The 15209-nt window shown below is 36.7% G+C and overlaps 1 protein-coding gene across 2 annotated transcripts; it reads right to left on the bottom strand.

Annotated features, from left to right (window-relative positions):
- Positions 1 to 427: 427 nt before the first annotated feature.
- SUF4 (zinc finger (C2H2 type) family protein) lies at positions 428 to 13941 on the bottom strand. Of its 2 annotated transcripts, XM_010262404.3 has the most exons (7): positions 13416 to 13941; positions 12039 to 12139; positions 8471 to 8597; positions 4143 to 4561; positions 1685 to 1839; positions 1525 to 1578; positions 428 to 778 (listed from the first exon to the last, which is right to left on the bottom strand). In XM_010262404.3, exons 1-7 carry the CDS (start codon positions 13604 to 13606, stop codon positions 707 to 709), a joined length of 1119 nt encoding a protein of 372 aa, XP_010260706.1. In that variant the 5' UTR covers positions 13607 to 13941; the 3' UTR covers positions 428 to 706. The 2 variants fall into 2 exon arrangements, with proteins under 2 accessions (XP_010260706.1, XP_010260705.1); XM_010262403.3 differs by having other exon boundaries at positions 428 to 1578.
- Between the last annotated feature and the right edge of the window lie 1268 nt (positions 13942 to 15209).

Below are 15209 nucleotides of genomic sequence, written 5' to 3'. Positions count from 1 at the left end.
ATGTCCAGGGAAAAGCTATCCCTAGATTTGTCTAGTCCATTATCCCTCTACAATACCAAAAATGGATCCCTCTAGTCCATTATTCTTCTAATAAATCTTACAAAATGTGATAACTGCATTCTAGAAATATCCATCAACCAATATCCATGACGACAAGCAATTCAATCATCTTATTGGCCGCAGGTGGTGTGTGACTCAAAAACAAGAATTACAGCTATCAAAATACGAACAGGAATTACAAGTTCAGTACAAATCAACATGGAAAAGTAGCAAGCAGGGAATACCGACTGTAGTGCAAAAATACCTGATTCAATAAACATAGATGTATCATGGTACATTATCTTCAAGAGTTAGCTAAATTTGTAATTATCACTACTGCTAGTCGGGATTAAAGGATAATTAAAACATAGACCGAGGAAATGGCATCTGAGAAAAGTTGAAACTTTAAAAAGCATATTCAGTACCGTTACTTGTTGAGACCTCCATGTTCCAAAAAAATGGCTCTCTGTAGCTATCTTCCATCGTAAGTACAACACTGATTGTCATGACTGACAGGAGTTAAGATTCCAAAATAACTCACAAAGAATAAGATGATTGATCTACTCTTGGGATTTATAGCCACGATTGTCCTTCTTTCACATCCCAGGTAAGAAAGTAAATAAGCTACAAGTTTGAAGACCTCCCATGTACATGTAACATAGCAGACCTAGAAAGCCATTCGACCAGCAAGCCTGCTTTCAGATATTCTTCTGTCTATGGCTGCATCAACTGAGTTCATCTGGAAGAAAATAGAAAAGACAACACTGAAAATCAGAAAGGGACTGCAACCACAAACCAACCAATGAATCACATATTAATGCTGGCTTCTACACAAAAGATACTAAACTTGTGACAGAAGCTGACCTGGGCCAAGTCTGAATTCACTGTATGATCATAAAAAAGATAACAAGAAATGCTCTAGATAGGAAAATGCCTGTTGGCAATATTCTTGTTCCTCCCCAAACCACCATATATTGTAATCGTAACACAGGGAGAATGAATATGAACCAACAAATTCAAATTCCATGAAAGCAAAATACATACACTATACTTTTCGCGTAGGGCCGAAGCTAGGTTGGAGAACCCTCGTGTAGATCGCAGCACACTTGTCAGATATGTAAATACTAGGTACCAGAAAAGATAATGTGCATACCTACTTGAATCTTTTGATGGCCACAAAATCGGTGGAATTGCTTGGAAACCGCAGAGAGTGGCAGTTAAAAATAGCACCATGGCCCCTCAAACAAACATGTTTGGAACTAAGAGTAATATACGATTAAGGCTCATGGAATCTTCACAAATTGTGTTCTTTTTAACAGGGGAAAAAGTCCAGGGATTCATACAAGATACTCTTAACATATGAAAAAATGCACAAGCAATTAATCTGAAAGCATCAAAAGGTAAAAGCCTACCAATCCATGGGACATGCAGGGATAGTTGCATGTCATTTTGAATGAATGAGAAAGAGATATAGTTACAACTTACCTGGCTAGTTTCATCATGCACCTGATACTTCGGTAAGGACATCCTTCTTTCCTCCTGCACATAATGCAAAACATTACATCAACAGGAAATTGAGAACTATGTTCAAATTTAAGTAATAAAAATAAAGAAAGATATGACTAGAACAGTACAGCCATCTTACCATGGACATGGCCTCATCGTCCCAAACTAAATAGACCTCATTGGTGGCTGGCTGGCTAGCAGGAACTTTATTAGCAATTACAGGAGGGGGACCTATTGAAGGACCACCAGTATTTGGACCTGAGGCATATGTATGTGAATTGGCATATGAACCACCTGCAGCAAAGAAACAGAGAGCAATATATCAAAGCCACAGCTTGAAGTTTCTGAGAGACCAAATCTGATGCCTAGTAACTCAGGATACCAAATTTAAAAGTGTAACCTTACAAAAGCATTACTTTGAGAAAAAGAAATCATCTCTAATAGCCACATATTGTTGTTTGCAAGATAAAAAGAGAGTTCAGAATCTTGATTGAATAAAAAGGGGAATAAACCAAAGCAAACCCGTGATTGAACCAAAATAAATTATTTAATTATTAAACAAATAATTACATAATTTCTAAACAATAAGATAATTGTACTTCTACACAAACATACTAGAATCAATGAATAGCAATTCCTAAAGTATTTCCTATATTAATGGAATACATGTGCTCTAATCCGTGATGCCCTTACCTCAAATATGACACAAGTTACATGGTGTCATTTTATGCAAACAAGTGAAGGTGAGTACCAAAATGTACAGATTGTAGCTGATTTCATGTAGAAAAGCTCAATTTAAAGTATGTTAAATTGATGGTTTCAGAGGAATTTGGATTTTGTCCTCACAAAATCCATCATGGGAATTTGGATTTTGTCCTCACACCATCCTCAACAGCACTTTAAGCCGTGCATTGGGAACTTCTCCATACTTGTATGTTTCTATTCATAGGGAGATATTCCCAATGCACAGCTGTAAAGGCTGTGAGGATGATGTGAGGATGGATTTTGTGTGGACAAAATCAGCTCTCGTTTCAGAGTATAGCAGGCAGCAGCTAAGAGTTAAAAAATGTGGATCACAAGAACCCAGGTAGCACTGGAAGTAAAGGGCAAGGATCAGGGAAAACGCAATGGCTGAATAATAGGGCTAATAGAATAATCAGAAACGGACAAGTAACAATCAAGGTTTGTGTATTGGAAGAGAAGCACAATCAACACAAGTGGCAGCACCAACATATAATGAGGAAAATGAAATTTCCAACATGGGGTACCCTATGTAAATTGATCGAGTAACAGTTTAGCAGACACATTTGGCCCAGCAAAGAGCAACCAGGGATCATTTGTTTTGGGCTTAAATGTAATATTAAGTCACAATAGGGATGCACGGCACTTTTTAAATATGGCAAACCAGACTGTAGTGCTGGGCACCAGCTCTTTATAGTTTGTACAGACTTCTCTTTCATAATCTTAAGAAAGTTATCATGTATCCATCAGGAAGCTGCAGCTACCTTAGGGATCCTCTCTCTTTGTACATTAGATTCTTTTATAGTTAATAATATAAAGACAAGAATAAAAAAAATGAAAAAGGAGATGTTTTTTAAGTTCTCTTCCTATCAGTGTTGTAGTTGTTACTGGTAGAGTCACCACAAACAAGAAGTACATCAAGTAGTCAAAGGTTACACTCTTTATTTGAAAAAAAAAACAAAAACAAATGCGATAATTCCCTGTCCTTCCTATCCTACCTGACCTAAATTTTTTATGTTTGCAATACAAAGACTGAATGTTTCATGTCACTCTTGTATTGCTTGTTTACAATCTATTTTAACTTATTTATGGGATAGCATCAATATCTTAAATCTAGAACATATTAATTTCTGCTGCCTAGTCAGCACCTAGGCATGAACTAATCACTGGTATCAACTGTCACCTTCACATCACTGTTTTGATAATTAAATGCTAGACGGCATTAAATGACCTTAAGACACTTGTAAGCATCATACATGGGCATCCAAGCTAAAGCACAATGATTCAAAATAACTTCCAATGAGACAGAATTAGCTTATATTTGTTTTTAATGAATAATACATAACTACCTTATATTAAAGCATAGCATGGCAGGATGATCAGCAGCTTACCAGAGACCCATTTTGTCTCCATTAAAGCTAAAATAACTTTACTCAGACATAACATTAACAGTAACAATAAAAATAACAATGACAATGACAATAATAATAACAACAACAACAATAATAATAATAATAATAAAGTTACCACCAAGAAACCCCAAAAACACTTAAACAATACTCATCAGACACCATATGCCTTCAGTTTCTTTTTTATCTCTTGGAGTAAGTAATGAAGCAAAGGCATTCAAAATCAAAATGAATAAAACCATTTTGGCATAAAAAAATCAGCACAAACAAAAAGGAAACAAAATCAAAAGCCTTGGAATATACAAAGAAGATTCCATGATCACAATCACATCAAAAGCCTACAACACATGGAACTTTGAAACTACCGTCAAAATTCATAATTCATGAGCTTTTTTTATGCAAGTGTAATAGATTTGTTAATAGATATTATGTAGGAAGAAATCAAACCTTGAGCAGTCGTTCCATGGTAACTACTAGCCACGGAAGTGTTAACACTGGAATATGAGTCAACTGAGTTTTTGAGGTCTGCAGGAGAGCTTGATGGAATGGTTGCTGTAAGTGCAGGTGCAGGAAATGGTGAACTTTGACTTGAAGTATTAGAATTAACACCAACAGGAAACAAAGGTTGAGATACAGGAACCAGTGGTGTAGATGTGGGTAATCCAGGTGGAGTGATCGGAAATGATGGTTGAAGTGGAGAAGTAGTGGGTAACAAAGGTTTCACATTCTGTACAGGAAACAGAGGTTGCTGTGCCAATCCCATAGGTGCAGCAGGAGGTACTGAAACTGCAGGATGTTGAGGGAACCAAGGTTGTGGACGAGGAGGAACTGGCCAACCTGAGGGTGGCGCTGCTAATGCAGAATAACTGCAGGCAAACATAAAAAGAATCAGTAAGAAAAGATTTACATGTGCTATCATTTCATGGCATAGAGCAGTGACATACACATGAATGATCAAATAAATATTTATTAATTATAGAAAGAACATGCCCTAGGAGCAAGAGCAAAGAAAGATAATCATAAATAAGGAAACTTCAAAGACAGAACAAGAGTAAGGATAGTAACATTCAAAACTTTCCATTACAAGTGCATGGATAAATATCACATGGTCTTAAGAAATGTTTTGAACTGCTTATAGTTCAACCCATAAAAAAACACTAGATCAACTTGCTCTAAATGGTTCTAAACCCAGATCAAGTTTCTGATTCATGGCTCAAAATTAAAATCAATTGAAGATACTAACTATATTAAAAAAAGGATAACATTGGTAAACTGTCACTAAAAAATTTTAAAAAAAAAGCATGTAATGTATAGAAAACATTGCCAACAAAAAGTTTATAATGCAGATAAATGAAATTGCAAAAATCAAAAGAAAAAATAAAGATATTCAAAAATACTAAGAAAAACCCATCTGCTTCATATAGAAAAACAGCAAAATCACCAAGGACTAGTTTTCCCCCAAAGATTCAGGTTGTTAGCAATCCCAGTTTGTGGCAAGCTCTGAAAGGTTTGGAGGTGTGTATAGGGCAGCAACAATTTGGACAATTTGGGAAGAAGAAAGAAATGAAAGATTATTCACGGAAAAGAGCAGGAGTTTAGAAGACATTGCTTAAGGAATGAAGTAAAAGACTGCACGCTGGGTAAAAAGCTTGGAAACTTTCGAATTGATGATGGTAGATGATATTCAAGGAGCCTGGTTTGAAGTAGCAAATTCAGCAGCTGTGAAAGATACAATAATTATGGATTGGAAGCCCCCTCAGTTTAACAGATTAAAACTGAACTTTGATGGAAGCTCAATAGGAAATCCAGGGTTGTCAGGAATTGGAGGTGTGTTTAGGGATGCTACAGGTAAAGTGGTGACTGTGTTATCCGGGCCAAATGGAGTAGGAGACACTGTGAGAGCAGAACTATTAGCCTTACACCAAGGCCTGAAGCTAGCAAAGCAACCTGATTTTAAGAACCTAAAGATTGAGAGTGACTCAAAACTGGTAACCTCTTGGATGAATGACAACAGCCCAGGTGGCAAAAGAAAAGAAAATTTTTAAGAAAAGGCCAAATTGGTGTTTGTCTCCTAAGTGGTGCGTCTTGTGTAAGGTGAACGTTGAGAGTTCTTTCCATCTTCTAATTTTATGTCCCTTTGCTTGTTGTATTTGGGATTGGTTCTGCTCTCTTTTTGGGTGCAGATGGAGCCCTCCTGGCAGCTTGGAAGGTCTCTTTAGTCCATCGTTTCTGAGGAGCACAAAGAGAAGAGGTAGAATCCTATGGAAGTGTGCAAGGGCAGTGGTGGTGTGGTCAGTTTGGGAAGAAAAGGAACCTAAGAATCTTTGAAGAGAGAGAAAGAAATAAGGAGGCACTAGTGGAGATTGTTACAGTAGGAGCTGCACATTGGGTGAAAACTCTAAAAGTATTCTCAGACTTCTCAATGGATGACTTCTTCCGGAACTGGAGGTCAATTGCCCTTTCCTCTTATAGGAAACCCCCAAGCACGGTTTCAAATGTCGCAAAATGTCGCTAATGTCGCCCGACATATGTCGATGTCGAGGCTCACTGACATAAAAATGGATGGTAATATAAAATTACAAAAATTACATTATTTCAGTCGGCATTTCCTATATTTCGGAAATGTCAACCAAACTGGTCCAAATAACCAAAAAAGAAACCTATTATGTCGACAGGATGTCGATTATGTTGAGATGTCAATAATGTCAACGGGATGTCAACTAATGTACATTAATAATATAAAATATTAGTATATTATATTATTATAATACAGTATATTAATATAAATTATTTCATTAATAATTTCTCTTTAATATTTCAAATAAAATATTTATAGAAAAGAATAACAAAATATAAAAACAAACGAATAAATTAATTACTTTATAATATAAAACATACAATATTTTTCAAGTAATAAAATATTAACTAGTTAGTATTCTTTTAAATATTTATTAAATTTTATAATAAATAATATTGTACATTTAATATAAAAAATCAGAATAAATTTATTAAATTTTATACTAAATCATAATTTATTATAAGTTTAGTATTAAAAATCATAATAAATTCATTAAGTTTTATAAGAAATCAGAATTTATCATAATCTTAATACTACAAAAAGGAGAATCAGTTTATTAAATTTATAACAAAACACAATGTATTATAACTTTAATATTTAAAAAATCAGAATAAATGTATTTCTATTTACTAGTGTGAAATAAATATATTAGAATTTATAATAAATCAGAATTAAAAATAAGAAAAGAAAATGTCAGATAACCTTGTAAAAACATCAAAATGCATAATAAATCATTAAATCGTCATTTACTAATTTGTTATTGATCTTAGTTTCTTAGCTTTATATAATGGTTGGGAATAAGATAATAGTCTAGAAATATGTATTAATGCTTCTTTTATCATTTTACAAAATATCATTGCATATTTCCGCAATGTCTCTAATTTTTACAATATTTCCCCTCAACATTTCCGACATATGTCCTATATTTTGGTAAGCGACATTTCCATCGACATCGACATTTTAAACCTTGCCCCCAAGTGGTGGGTGGATGAAGTTGAACTTCAATGGAAGTAGCTTTGGCAACCCTGGGTCTTCCGGAATTAGTGGAGTGTTTATAGATGAGAATGGGAATATATGTTGTGGCTTGTATTCAGGACCTATTGATCAAGATCACTCAATAAGAGCTGAATTTTTGGCTGCTATTGTTGGGGTGCAAAAAGCTAAGGATATGGGAATTACTAGGCTGATTCTTCAAGGGAACTCAACAATAGTCGTTGGCTGGTTGAAAAAAGGAGAAGGGGTTATGGCAATTCAGAAATGATTTCAAAAGATTCAAGATGATCTCAAGAAATACGCAAATCCATGTAGGTTGGGTTAGGAGGTCAGCAAATGGGTTGGCAGATGGATTGGCTAAGAAAGGAACTCATAGGAAGCATTTGTTTTGGGCTCAAATGTTAACTGTGTGGGGGATCTTTGCTGTAAAGAGTCTTTCACCTAACAACTTCTTATTGTACAATTTTGTTCTTTAATCTTAATAAAATTTTTTTGAGTTGCTAATCAGAAAAAAAAAAATGACAACAGTCCAGGTTTGGATATTCAGACATCTAATAAAAGAAATCAAGAACATGGCAAAGCACTTAGAGGCAACCTTCAGATGGGTTAAGAGACCAGAAAGTGGGATGGCTGATTGCATGGCAAAACAAGATGTGTATACCGTATACGGATCAAGTGTTCTGAGAAGATTTGTAATAGGAACTGTCACACTTGAATTTTAATTCTCTCTCTTTGAATACACATTGCAATGCTTTTCCAGTAATTTAATAATTGACTACTGATTACTGATCAAAAAAAAAAAGTTTGGAGGTCCACCCAAACCTGATTTAAAACATTGCCCAACCAAGACATTGATCCAGCAAGTCAGGTCAATTACTGGTCACAATCCCGGTTCCTAGATTCAATCAGCCTCTAACCCACTATATTACAAAAAATAATGTTGACTTGGTCAACAACCCATCAACCAAGACATTGAACCATTGACCATTCAATGGATTTCTGGTTTTTGTATTATTTTAACTCTTCAAATTTTTTATAATAATAATAGCACAAGTTGACCTGGATGTTTGAACACTGACCCATTAACCCAGACAGATAAGTGGTTCAACCTCCAGACCATATTTAGGAAGACAAAACAAATGTGTCTCAATTCAGTAGCAGAAACACAATATTCAACCAGGAAATTTCAGAGCAAGGAATTTACATTGGCTGCATTGCACCAATTGGTGGTTGAGGAGGAAATCCAACACCTACTGATCCTGGTACAACACCACCAACAAGTTTGGAGGTTGGAATCTCCACCTTGGCCATCTTTGATGGTGCATCCTCGTCTGCAAAGAATTTATGTTACTCATCAGAAAATGCATCTAATTAAAATAACAACTACAACAGAATAAATGTCTAACCAGGTGGCTCCTAAACTTGGATACCACCATTTGGGGCTACAAAGATCTCATCAAAAAAGTAAAGTGGTTAACCAGTAATATGAGAGTTGAGGTAAAATGGGTTAGTAGGTCTGTGCTAATTCTTTGGCTGATGCTTTAGCCAACAAACAGGGGGTTTCTAGGGAAGATTTTTTTGTGCTTCTATGTAAGTTGTTATTAATTTGGAAATCTGTACTTAACTAGCCCGGAGAGGTTGCAACTCATACCTTTCCTTGAGGACTTTGTACTATTGTCTATTGCTGTTTTATAAAATCATTTCAATTATCAAAAATAAATAAATAAATGTCTAATAAAACATGTACCACCCCTCATATGTAATATAGTTCATGATTACTTAATGTAATAAAGTTCAGCATCTCCTATCAATATGTAAAAATAAATACGTTTTTCCATTTTTCTGGAGAAAAGATAACAGAATTTCATTGAAAAAGTGAAAGTACACAGGAATCAGTCTATCACTATATAATACATCCAAACAAGCGCCTATTTTCGCTAAGCCATCTGCAACAGAATTAAGTTCCCTCAGAATCCAAGTCAAATCTGCATTTAACAGTTCTAAAGATTCTCTAGCTTCTGCAAGAAAATGACTCAATCTCCTCTTATCTCTTAGCCATTTTATGGTATCTGTATAGTGATAGGCTTCCTCCTTTGTAAACTTTTGGGGCTCTACCCCTGGCTTTGTACATCCTCTCATGTACTGCTTTTTCTAATGAATTATGGTTAAATTTTCCTCAAAAAAAAAAGTTAAGACATTTTTCCATTTTAATAAAAAGGATGAAGGTTACCATGTCACTTAACACATCTGCAAGCACCTACATTACAAACTCTCCAAGAACCAAAAGAATCATTACAGCCAGATCTTTCAATATGGATCATGGCAGGAAACTCAAATGGATTCTCCTCTTTGCCCAATCCTTAATATGCAACCATAGAATCTTTAATTCTTCCCTCTCCACTCCAGCAAAGTGGGATGGTAGGAGTAGACTTCTACTTACCCTCTTGATTTCACTTATTGAATAAAAACTCACACTATTATTGTTGAAAAAAAAAAGAAATATAATCTTGAATTCATAGGGTAAATCTTTGGAATAAATATGCATTTATAGTTTTATACTATTCTTTTTTTTTGATAAATGAGTAATTTTATTGAAAAAATATCAGAAATACATGCAGCCTAGGAAGAGGCACGAGATGTTACCTCCCCCAAGGACTGAATCATAAACACTAAAACATGCCCAAACCTGAGATACAAATTACAAATTAGCCCAAAACAGATCACCCCTTGACACCCCTTGCTTGGCCAGAGAATCAGCCATTACATTTGCTGATCTGCTAACCCACTGGAACCTAACAGTCATATTTCTTGTCATCCATTTGACTTTCTTTAACAGATACCTGTAGCCCCAACAAACTGTGTCTGGGCTATTCAGCCAGCCCACTACTACCTTGGAGTCTCCTTCTACTAACAAATTGTTCACTCCTAATTGACTAGCCATCTGTATACCTTGTACCGCTGCTAGTAGCTCTGCCCTTACAGAATCACCTTCACCCACTGGTCCTGAGAAAAGAGACAACATATTGCTGTCTTTCTCTCAGAATCCTTCCAATTCCGGATGGCCCTGGGTTACCTTCACTCACTGTTCATTTTATACACAATCAATTATAAAACATTTAAATGGTTCCATATTAGTTGTATTTGATATACGATTCTACATTTAATTTGATTTGTTTCACAATTCTGAATAAATGATTTTAAGTCAAAAGATTTAAGCCTAGGGCTCAAACAACCAAAGAACTCTTTCATTTCATGTGTTGCAAAACAAAATGGAACTGCTTATAATGACTGTGAACACTCAAGTTCTACTAGAAGAAATCCTAACCACTCATTTCTTCTAACATTAATAAACAACAAAAACAGTATGAAAAGTTGGCAGGATGCAAATATCCTTAGATTCAATGGCTTTAAACAAATGACCTTGCTTAGAACTCATACGACTCAACATAAAGTGATAAAACTGTAATGATGATGTAGGTGTGGGGTAAAGGAGGGGCTTTAGGTAATCAAGGATGAAGAATAAGGATGGAGAAGCAAGTAGAGAGAGATGAACTCTTGTTGTTACAGTATAAAGCACAGATAAACTCACCTACGCACACAGGCGAAGCACAACACTTTCAAAAGGCATGCACCTGCTGCGCCTTGCGCTTCAGCACAGGCACATGCCTTTTGAAAATTTCCACATTTTTTTAATTTTTTCTGCCTTTTATGCCTAGAAACTGAGCCAGGGACGGGACCCCCAAACAAGTCCATATAAGGATCTTAAATTCTTAATTCCTATAAAAAAAGATTTTAAACCCCATATTTTCTAATCTCGCTCATTCATCCATCCTAATAAGAGATATTTTTAAAAGACAATAAAAGTTGTAAAATCTTTTTTATAGGGATTAGGAATTTAAGACCCTGATATGGACTTGTTTGGACTTGCCTTGAGGGGCTTGGTACAAAGGCGGTTCGTAGAATTAGGAATGCATAATGTTTAACACCACATTAGCTATTTGAAATAATGCAATTGGAATAAAATAAAGAGATCGAGAGTTTTACATGCTAGAATATGTTTTATATGTTATGCTTGATTTTATATTTTAAATATGTTTTACATGTTATATTTATGCATTTTAATTTGAGCTAATAGGTTTTTAAAACATTTATTTTAAATTTTAAGTTTATAACTTTATATTTTTAATTAATATGCTGTTTAATATTTTTTGCTTTTTTTTCAATTTTTGGCATTTGTTCAAATCTTTTGGCTTTTTAATTTTTGGTTTTTTTTTTGAATTTTTTGGCTCGTGCCTCAGGTGCAAAATGACACACGCTTTTAAAACACTGATCTATGCTGAATATATAGGGTACAGGGACTCCACAAGGAGATCCCCCCCGTGTGCCATGTTAGGTCAGTATTCAACAAGTCTGATGCAGCTAAAGCGCCCAGTTAGAATAGTCCATGCAACATAACATAGTTGGAGATGCAATGCCTTAATTTTCCCTTTTTCCAAATAAATCCTTCAATGGTCAAATGGAGAAAACAAGAAACAAATTGCCCCAAGCCAAATATAGATCATAGCAGCAACATAGGTGTCTCACTCATATGGGAGGCAACAGGATTAGGCACTCCAACAAATAAAGATAACGTGGAGGCGACACAACATTTTAATATTTCTCAGTAAGCAATAGGATGCAAAAGTAGTTGTTATTTGTGAATCACAAACAGAACACAATCATGCATCTCCAAATAAGGAAATACACAAGAAAGCATATCTATGGAAGATTACCTTGCTCCCCATAATGAGCTGCTAAAATTTCAGGTGGAATTCCTTGCATTCCAAAAATTTCAATTTCGGTTGATTCTCTGTCAGGTTTAGCATTAGGAACTCTGTGACAGTCATTGCATCAAGGATAATCAGTCCATGCAACACAACTTACAATAGCAACGTAATAGCTAACACGTTACCAGTATAATATCATATCATAGGAGAAGAAGTAATAAAACATTTCTATACGAGTACCAGGCACCTTGACAAAATGGAGGAAACCAGAAAGATTGGTAAAATTTAAGTACATGCATACATATATACCTATAGAAAATTAGTTTGCTGGATTCTTTGGGTTTGAATTCTGTTCGAGAAAACATTCAAATAGACTATACTATACACCTGGACACAGTATTGTCAATAACCACGGGGCCTCACATCTAATAGAAAGCTCAAGGAAAGCACTGCATTTGATCTCCCACAGATAGGAAGGAAGATTTACAGGACAGAAATAAACAAATACTGTTAAATTCTCACCAACCAACCAAACAATAGGATACTCCTTCAAAGCTAAAGATTCATATTCCAGACCAGATTCAGAGAGTCAATACAGTTTCTCCAGTGTTGACTCTTTATAGTTAGAATATGCTACTAGCACTAGCTTTGAACCACCGGCATGTCTATTACCATTGACTAAAAGGCATGTTAGTTCAGAACGTAAAGCTATTAGAACTAAGTTTTTCAAAGTTTTAATGGATACAAGATAACCAGATACCAATTTACAAGACACCAGACAGCCACATCAACTCATACTCCCCTCAAGCTACCAGTAAGAACTCATGCTCCAGGTAATAGGAAATGGAAAATTAACGGTATTCTTTTCGTCGGAATTCCTGATTCCATCCACTATATAAATCCAATATTGTTTTCATGGCAGCATTTCAATCAACGTTACGGTAACCCATCGCCACTGTCCTAACAGCGTGGCCGCATTGTAATAGAGCAACAATAGCATACTTTTTCTACTTCATTATAAACTACAAAGAAATTTAACCAAGCTTTTACCCGGAAAATGAAAAATAAAATAGTGACCTAAAATTATAAAAAAATAATAATAAAAAAAAGGAGAGAATAACCTCCATTCGAATTATGAACAAGCTTTTATCCTTTATCGAAAAACATCCCAATTTTATATTTTCAAGTTTTCATATTGCTACGCGTTACAGATGGGAAAAAAAGACTTTGAAACCAATCACGTTACAAATGACGCAATAGAAACAATCAAGAAAACACATAATCAGAAGAGCAGAAAAAGATAAGCAAAACAAGCATGCTTGGAAAAAATACCAAATAATCGATTTTTTTAGATCTTTCCATGAAGGTAATTAGAAAACATACTTTGTGACGGTCTCCTTGTGAACCTGAAGAACATGAATGGCCATTCCCCCAGCCGTGGATAGCTTTTTATGGCAAACATGACATTTGAAATGCCTGGCTTTCTGGTGCTGAACAAGGATCTTCTCGTCGTCGAATTCTCGATCGCAGTAGTAACACCAGACCTTCGACGGCCTCTTCTTCTTCTTCCCCATCTCCCTCTCTACGGCGCTCCTCCTCTTCCGGGTTAGGGCTTCTTCCCCTCTTCTCTTCCTTCCTCTGCGGCTGAAGAAACAATTAGGGTTTAATCCCCTTCCGTCACGACCAGTTACAGCTAGGGATCCTAGGGTTAGGGTTTATGCCTCTCTCTCTCTTTCTCACCTCTCTCCAAAGAAGACAACGAAGAGAACTCTCTCTCTCTCTCTCTCTGCTCAATGATTTCTTCGGTTTATTGAACGGGAGAATATTAATCGAGGGAGGGTTTCGCACGATCTTCCCATTCTGATTGTCAAAAAGGAGAGAGCCCCTTTCTCCGGGTGCGGGAGGGACTGGGGAGTGGGACCTTTGATTGATGTATATAGCATAATTCTTTCGCACCGGACAAATCTGTTCTTTGAAGTTTTCCTCCGTTGGATGGGAATCCAACGAAACCATCTTATAGAAAATGTAAGTGAACTACACTATAATGGTAGAATACTAAAAGCGACCCTCAACCAAGGTCGGCCCGAGCAAATCCGGGGCCTGGGGAGGGTTAGAAGACCGTATACTGGAACCCGCGTTCCGTTTTTTTTGCCAAAAGAAAAACTCAAAAGCTGCCATTTATGAAGGAGCATCACTACAAAAAGGTCTTTGGTTGGAGTTGATACGCGACCTAGTGCGGACAGCTCGGATAGTGGACTCAATAGGTCGCTTGGTCGAGCTGCAATAGAGATCAGAGTGACCGGGTTGTTTTATCTAGGGTGGGTATTCCGATGCTTTAGCAAACTGAATATATGATTACAAGAATGCAAGAGAGCTAGAGTGCTTGGGAGCTATAAATCATGCGTACCTTTTGAGGTTGGAGGTGAGGCATTTATATAGGCGAGTTGCCAAGAGCCTTACGAAGCACGTCCGGGATCTCCGGCCCATTTGATCCAAAGGTGGTTTCACGCTTGGAGGTGGACTCCACGTAAATGGATAAGGCTTATCCAATTGCACCTGAAGTGAGCGTGGTGATAACTGGCTCTTTCGGCGTAGCGTCGTAATCTTGGGGAAGTCGAAGATGATAACCCGCTTAAGGAGGAGGTCGCCCAACAAGTCGCAAGCTAAACTCATGTCAGGTCGGCAGAAGCGGGTCGCCTCTCATGTCAACCTGATGTCTTGTAGGGGCCAAGGCAAACCTCTTACACTAACCGGAGGTCCCGCCTAGCTATTCGCAATTCGGTTTGCCGAGGTGGTGCCAAGGTGTCACCCAGCTATTATGCAATGCCACGTGTCATGATGTCATTAGAGGACCAAATTATCCCTCATCAATCGTCCCCCACTCCCAAATCCGGGGTGATCAGTCCGGCGAGGGAGTAGTTATAACTTGAGGTGATTTGGTCCATTCTCCATCCTCGTTTGTGGCCCGATCAATGGTTCGGGATCGGGTCAATTCAGTCAGTCTAGCCTAGGCGCAAGGTAGCACACCAGGGACACACAGACGCCACACAACTATTAGGTCGCATGGACATAAAAAATGCGCTAAACTGATTTCACCTTAGAATGTGAATCGCCACACCTTTGTAAACCATTGGGTCCAACCGATCTCAACCATTCATAGTTCGATCCATCCGTTTA

Source organism: Nelumbo nucifera, chromosome 7, assembly GCF_055504915.1.
Source record: "Nelumbo nucifera cultivar China Antique chromosome 7, China Antique-T2T, whole genome shotgun sequence".
Taxonomy (NCBI): Eukaryota; Viridiplantae; Streptophyta; class Magnoliopsida; order Proteales; family Nelumbonaceae; genus Nelumbo; species Nelumbo nucifera.
The sequence above is the reverse complement of the archived record's forward strand: the minus strand, read 5'-3'. Positions and strand labels throughout refer to the sequence as shown.

Excerpts from the sequence above, each read along its gene's own strand:
- SUF4 (XM_010262403.3), bottom strand. The coding sequence starts at position 13,606 with ATGGGGAAGAAGAAGAAGAGGCCGTCGAAGGTCTGGTGTTACTACTGC. Across the intron at positions 12,140-13,415 it reads CACAAGGAGACCGTCACAAA|AGTTCCTAATGCTAAACCTG; the intron begins GTATGTTTTCTA and ends TGACTGTCACAG. Across the intron at positions 1,579-1,684 it reads ACGATGAGGCCATGTCCATG|GAGGAAAGAAGGATGTCCTT; the intron begins GTAAGATGGCTG and ends CATTATGTGCAG.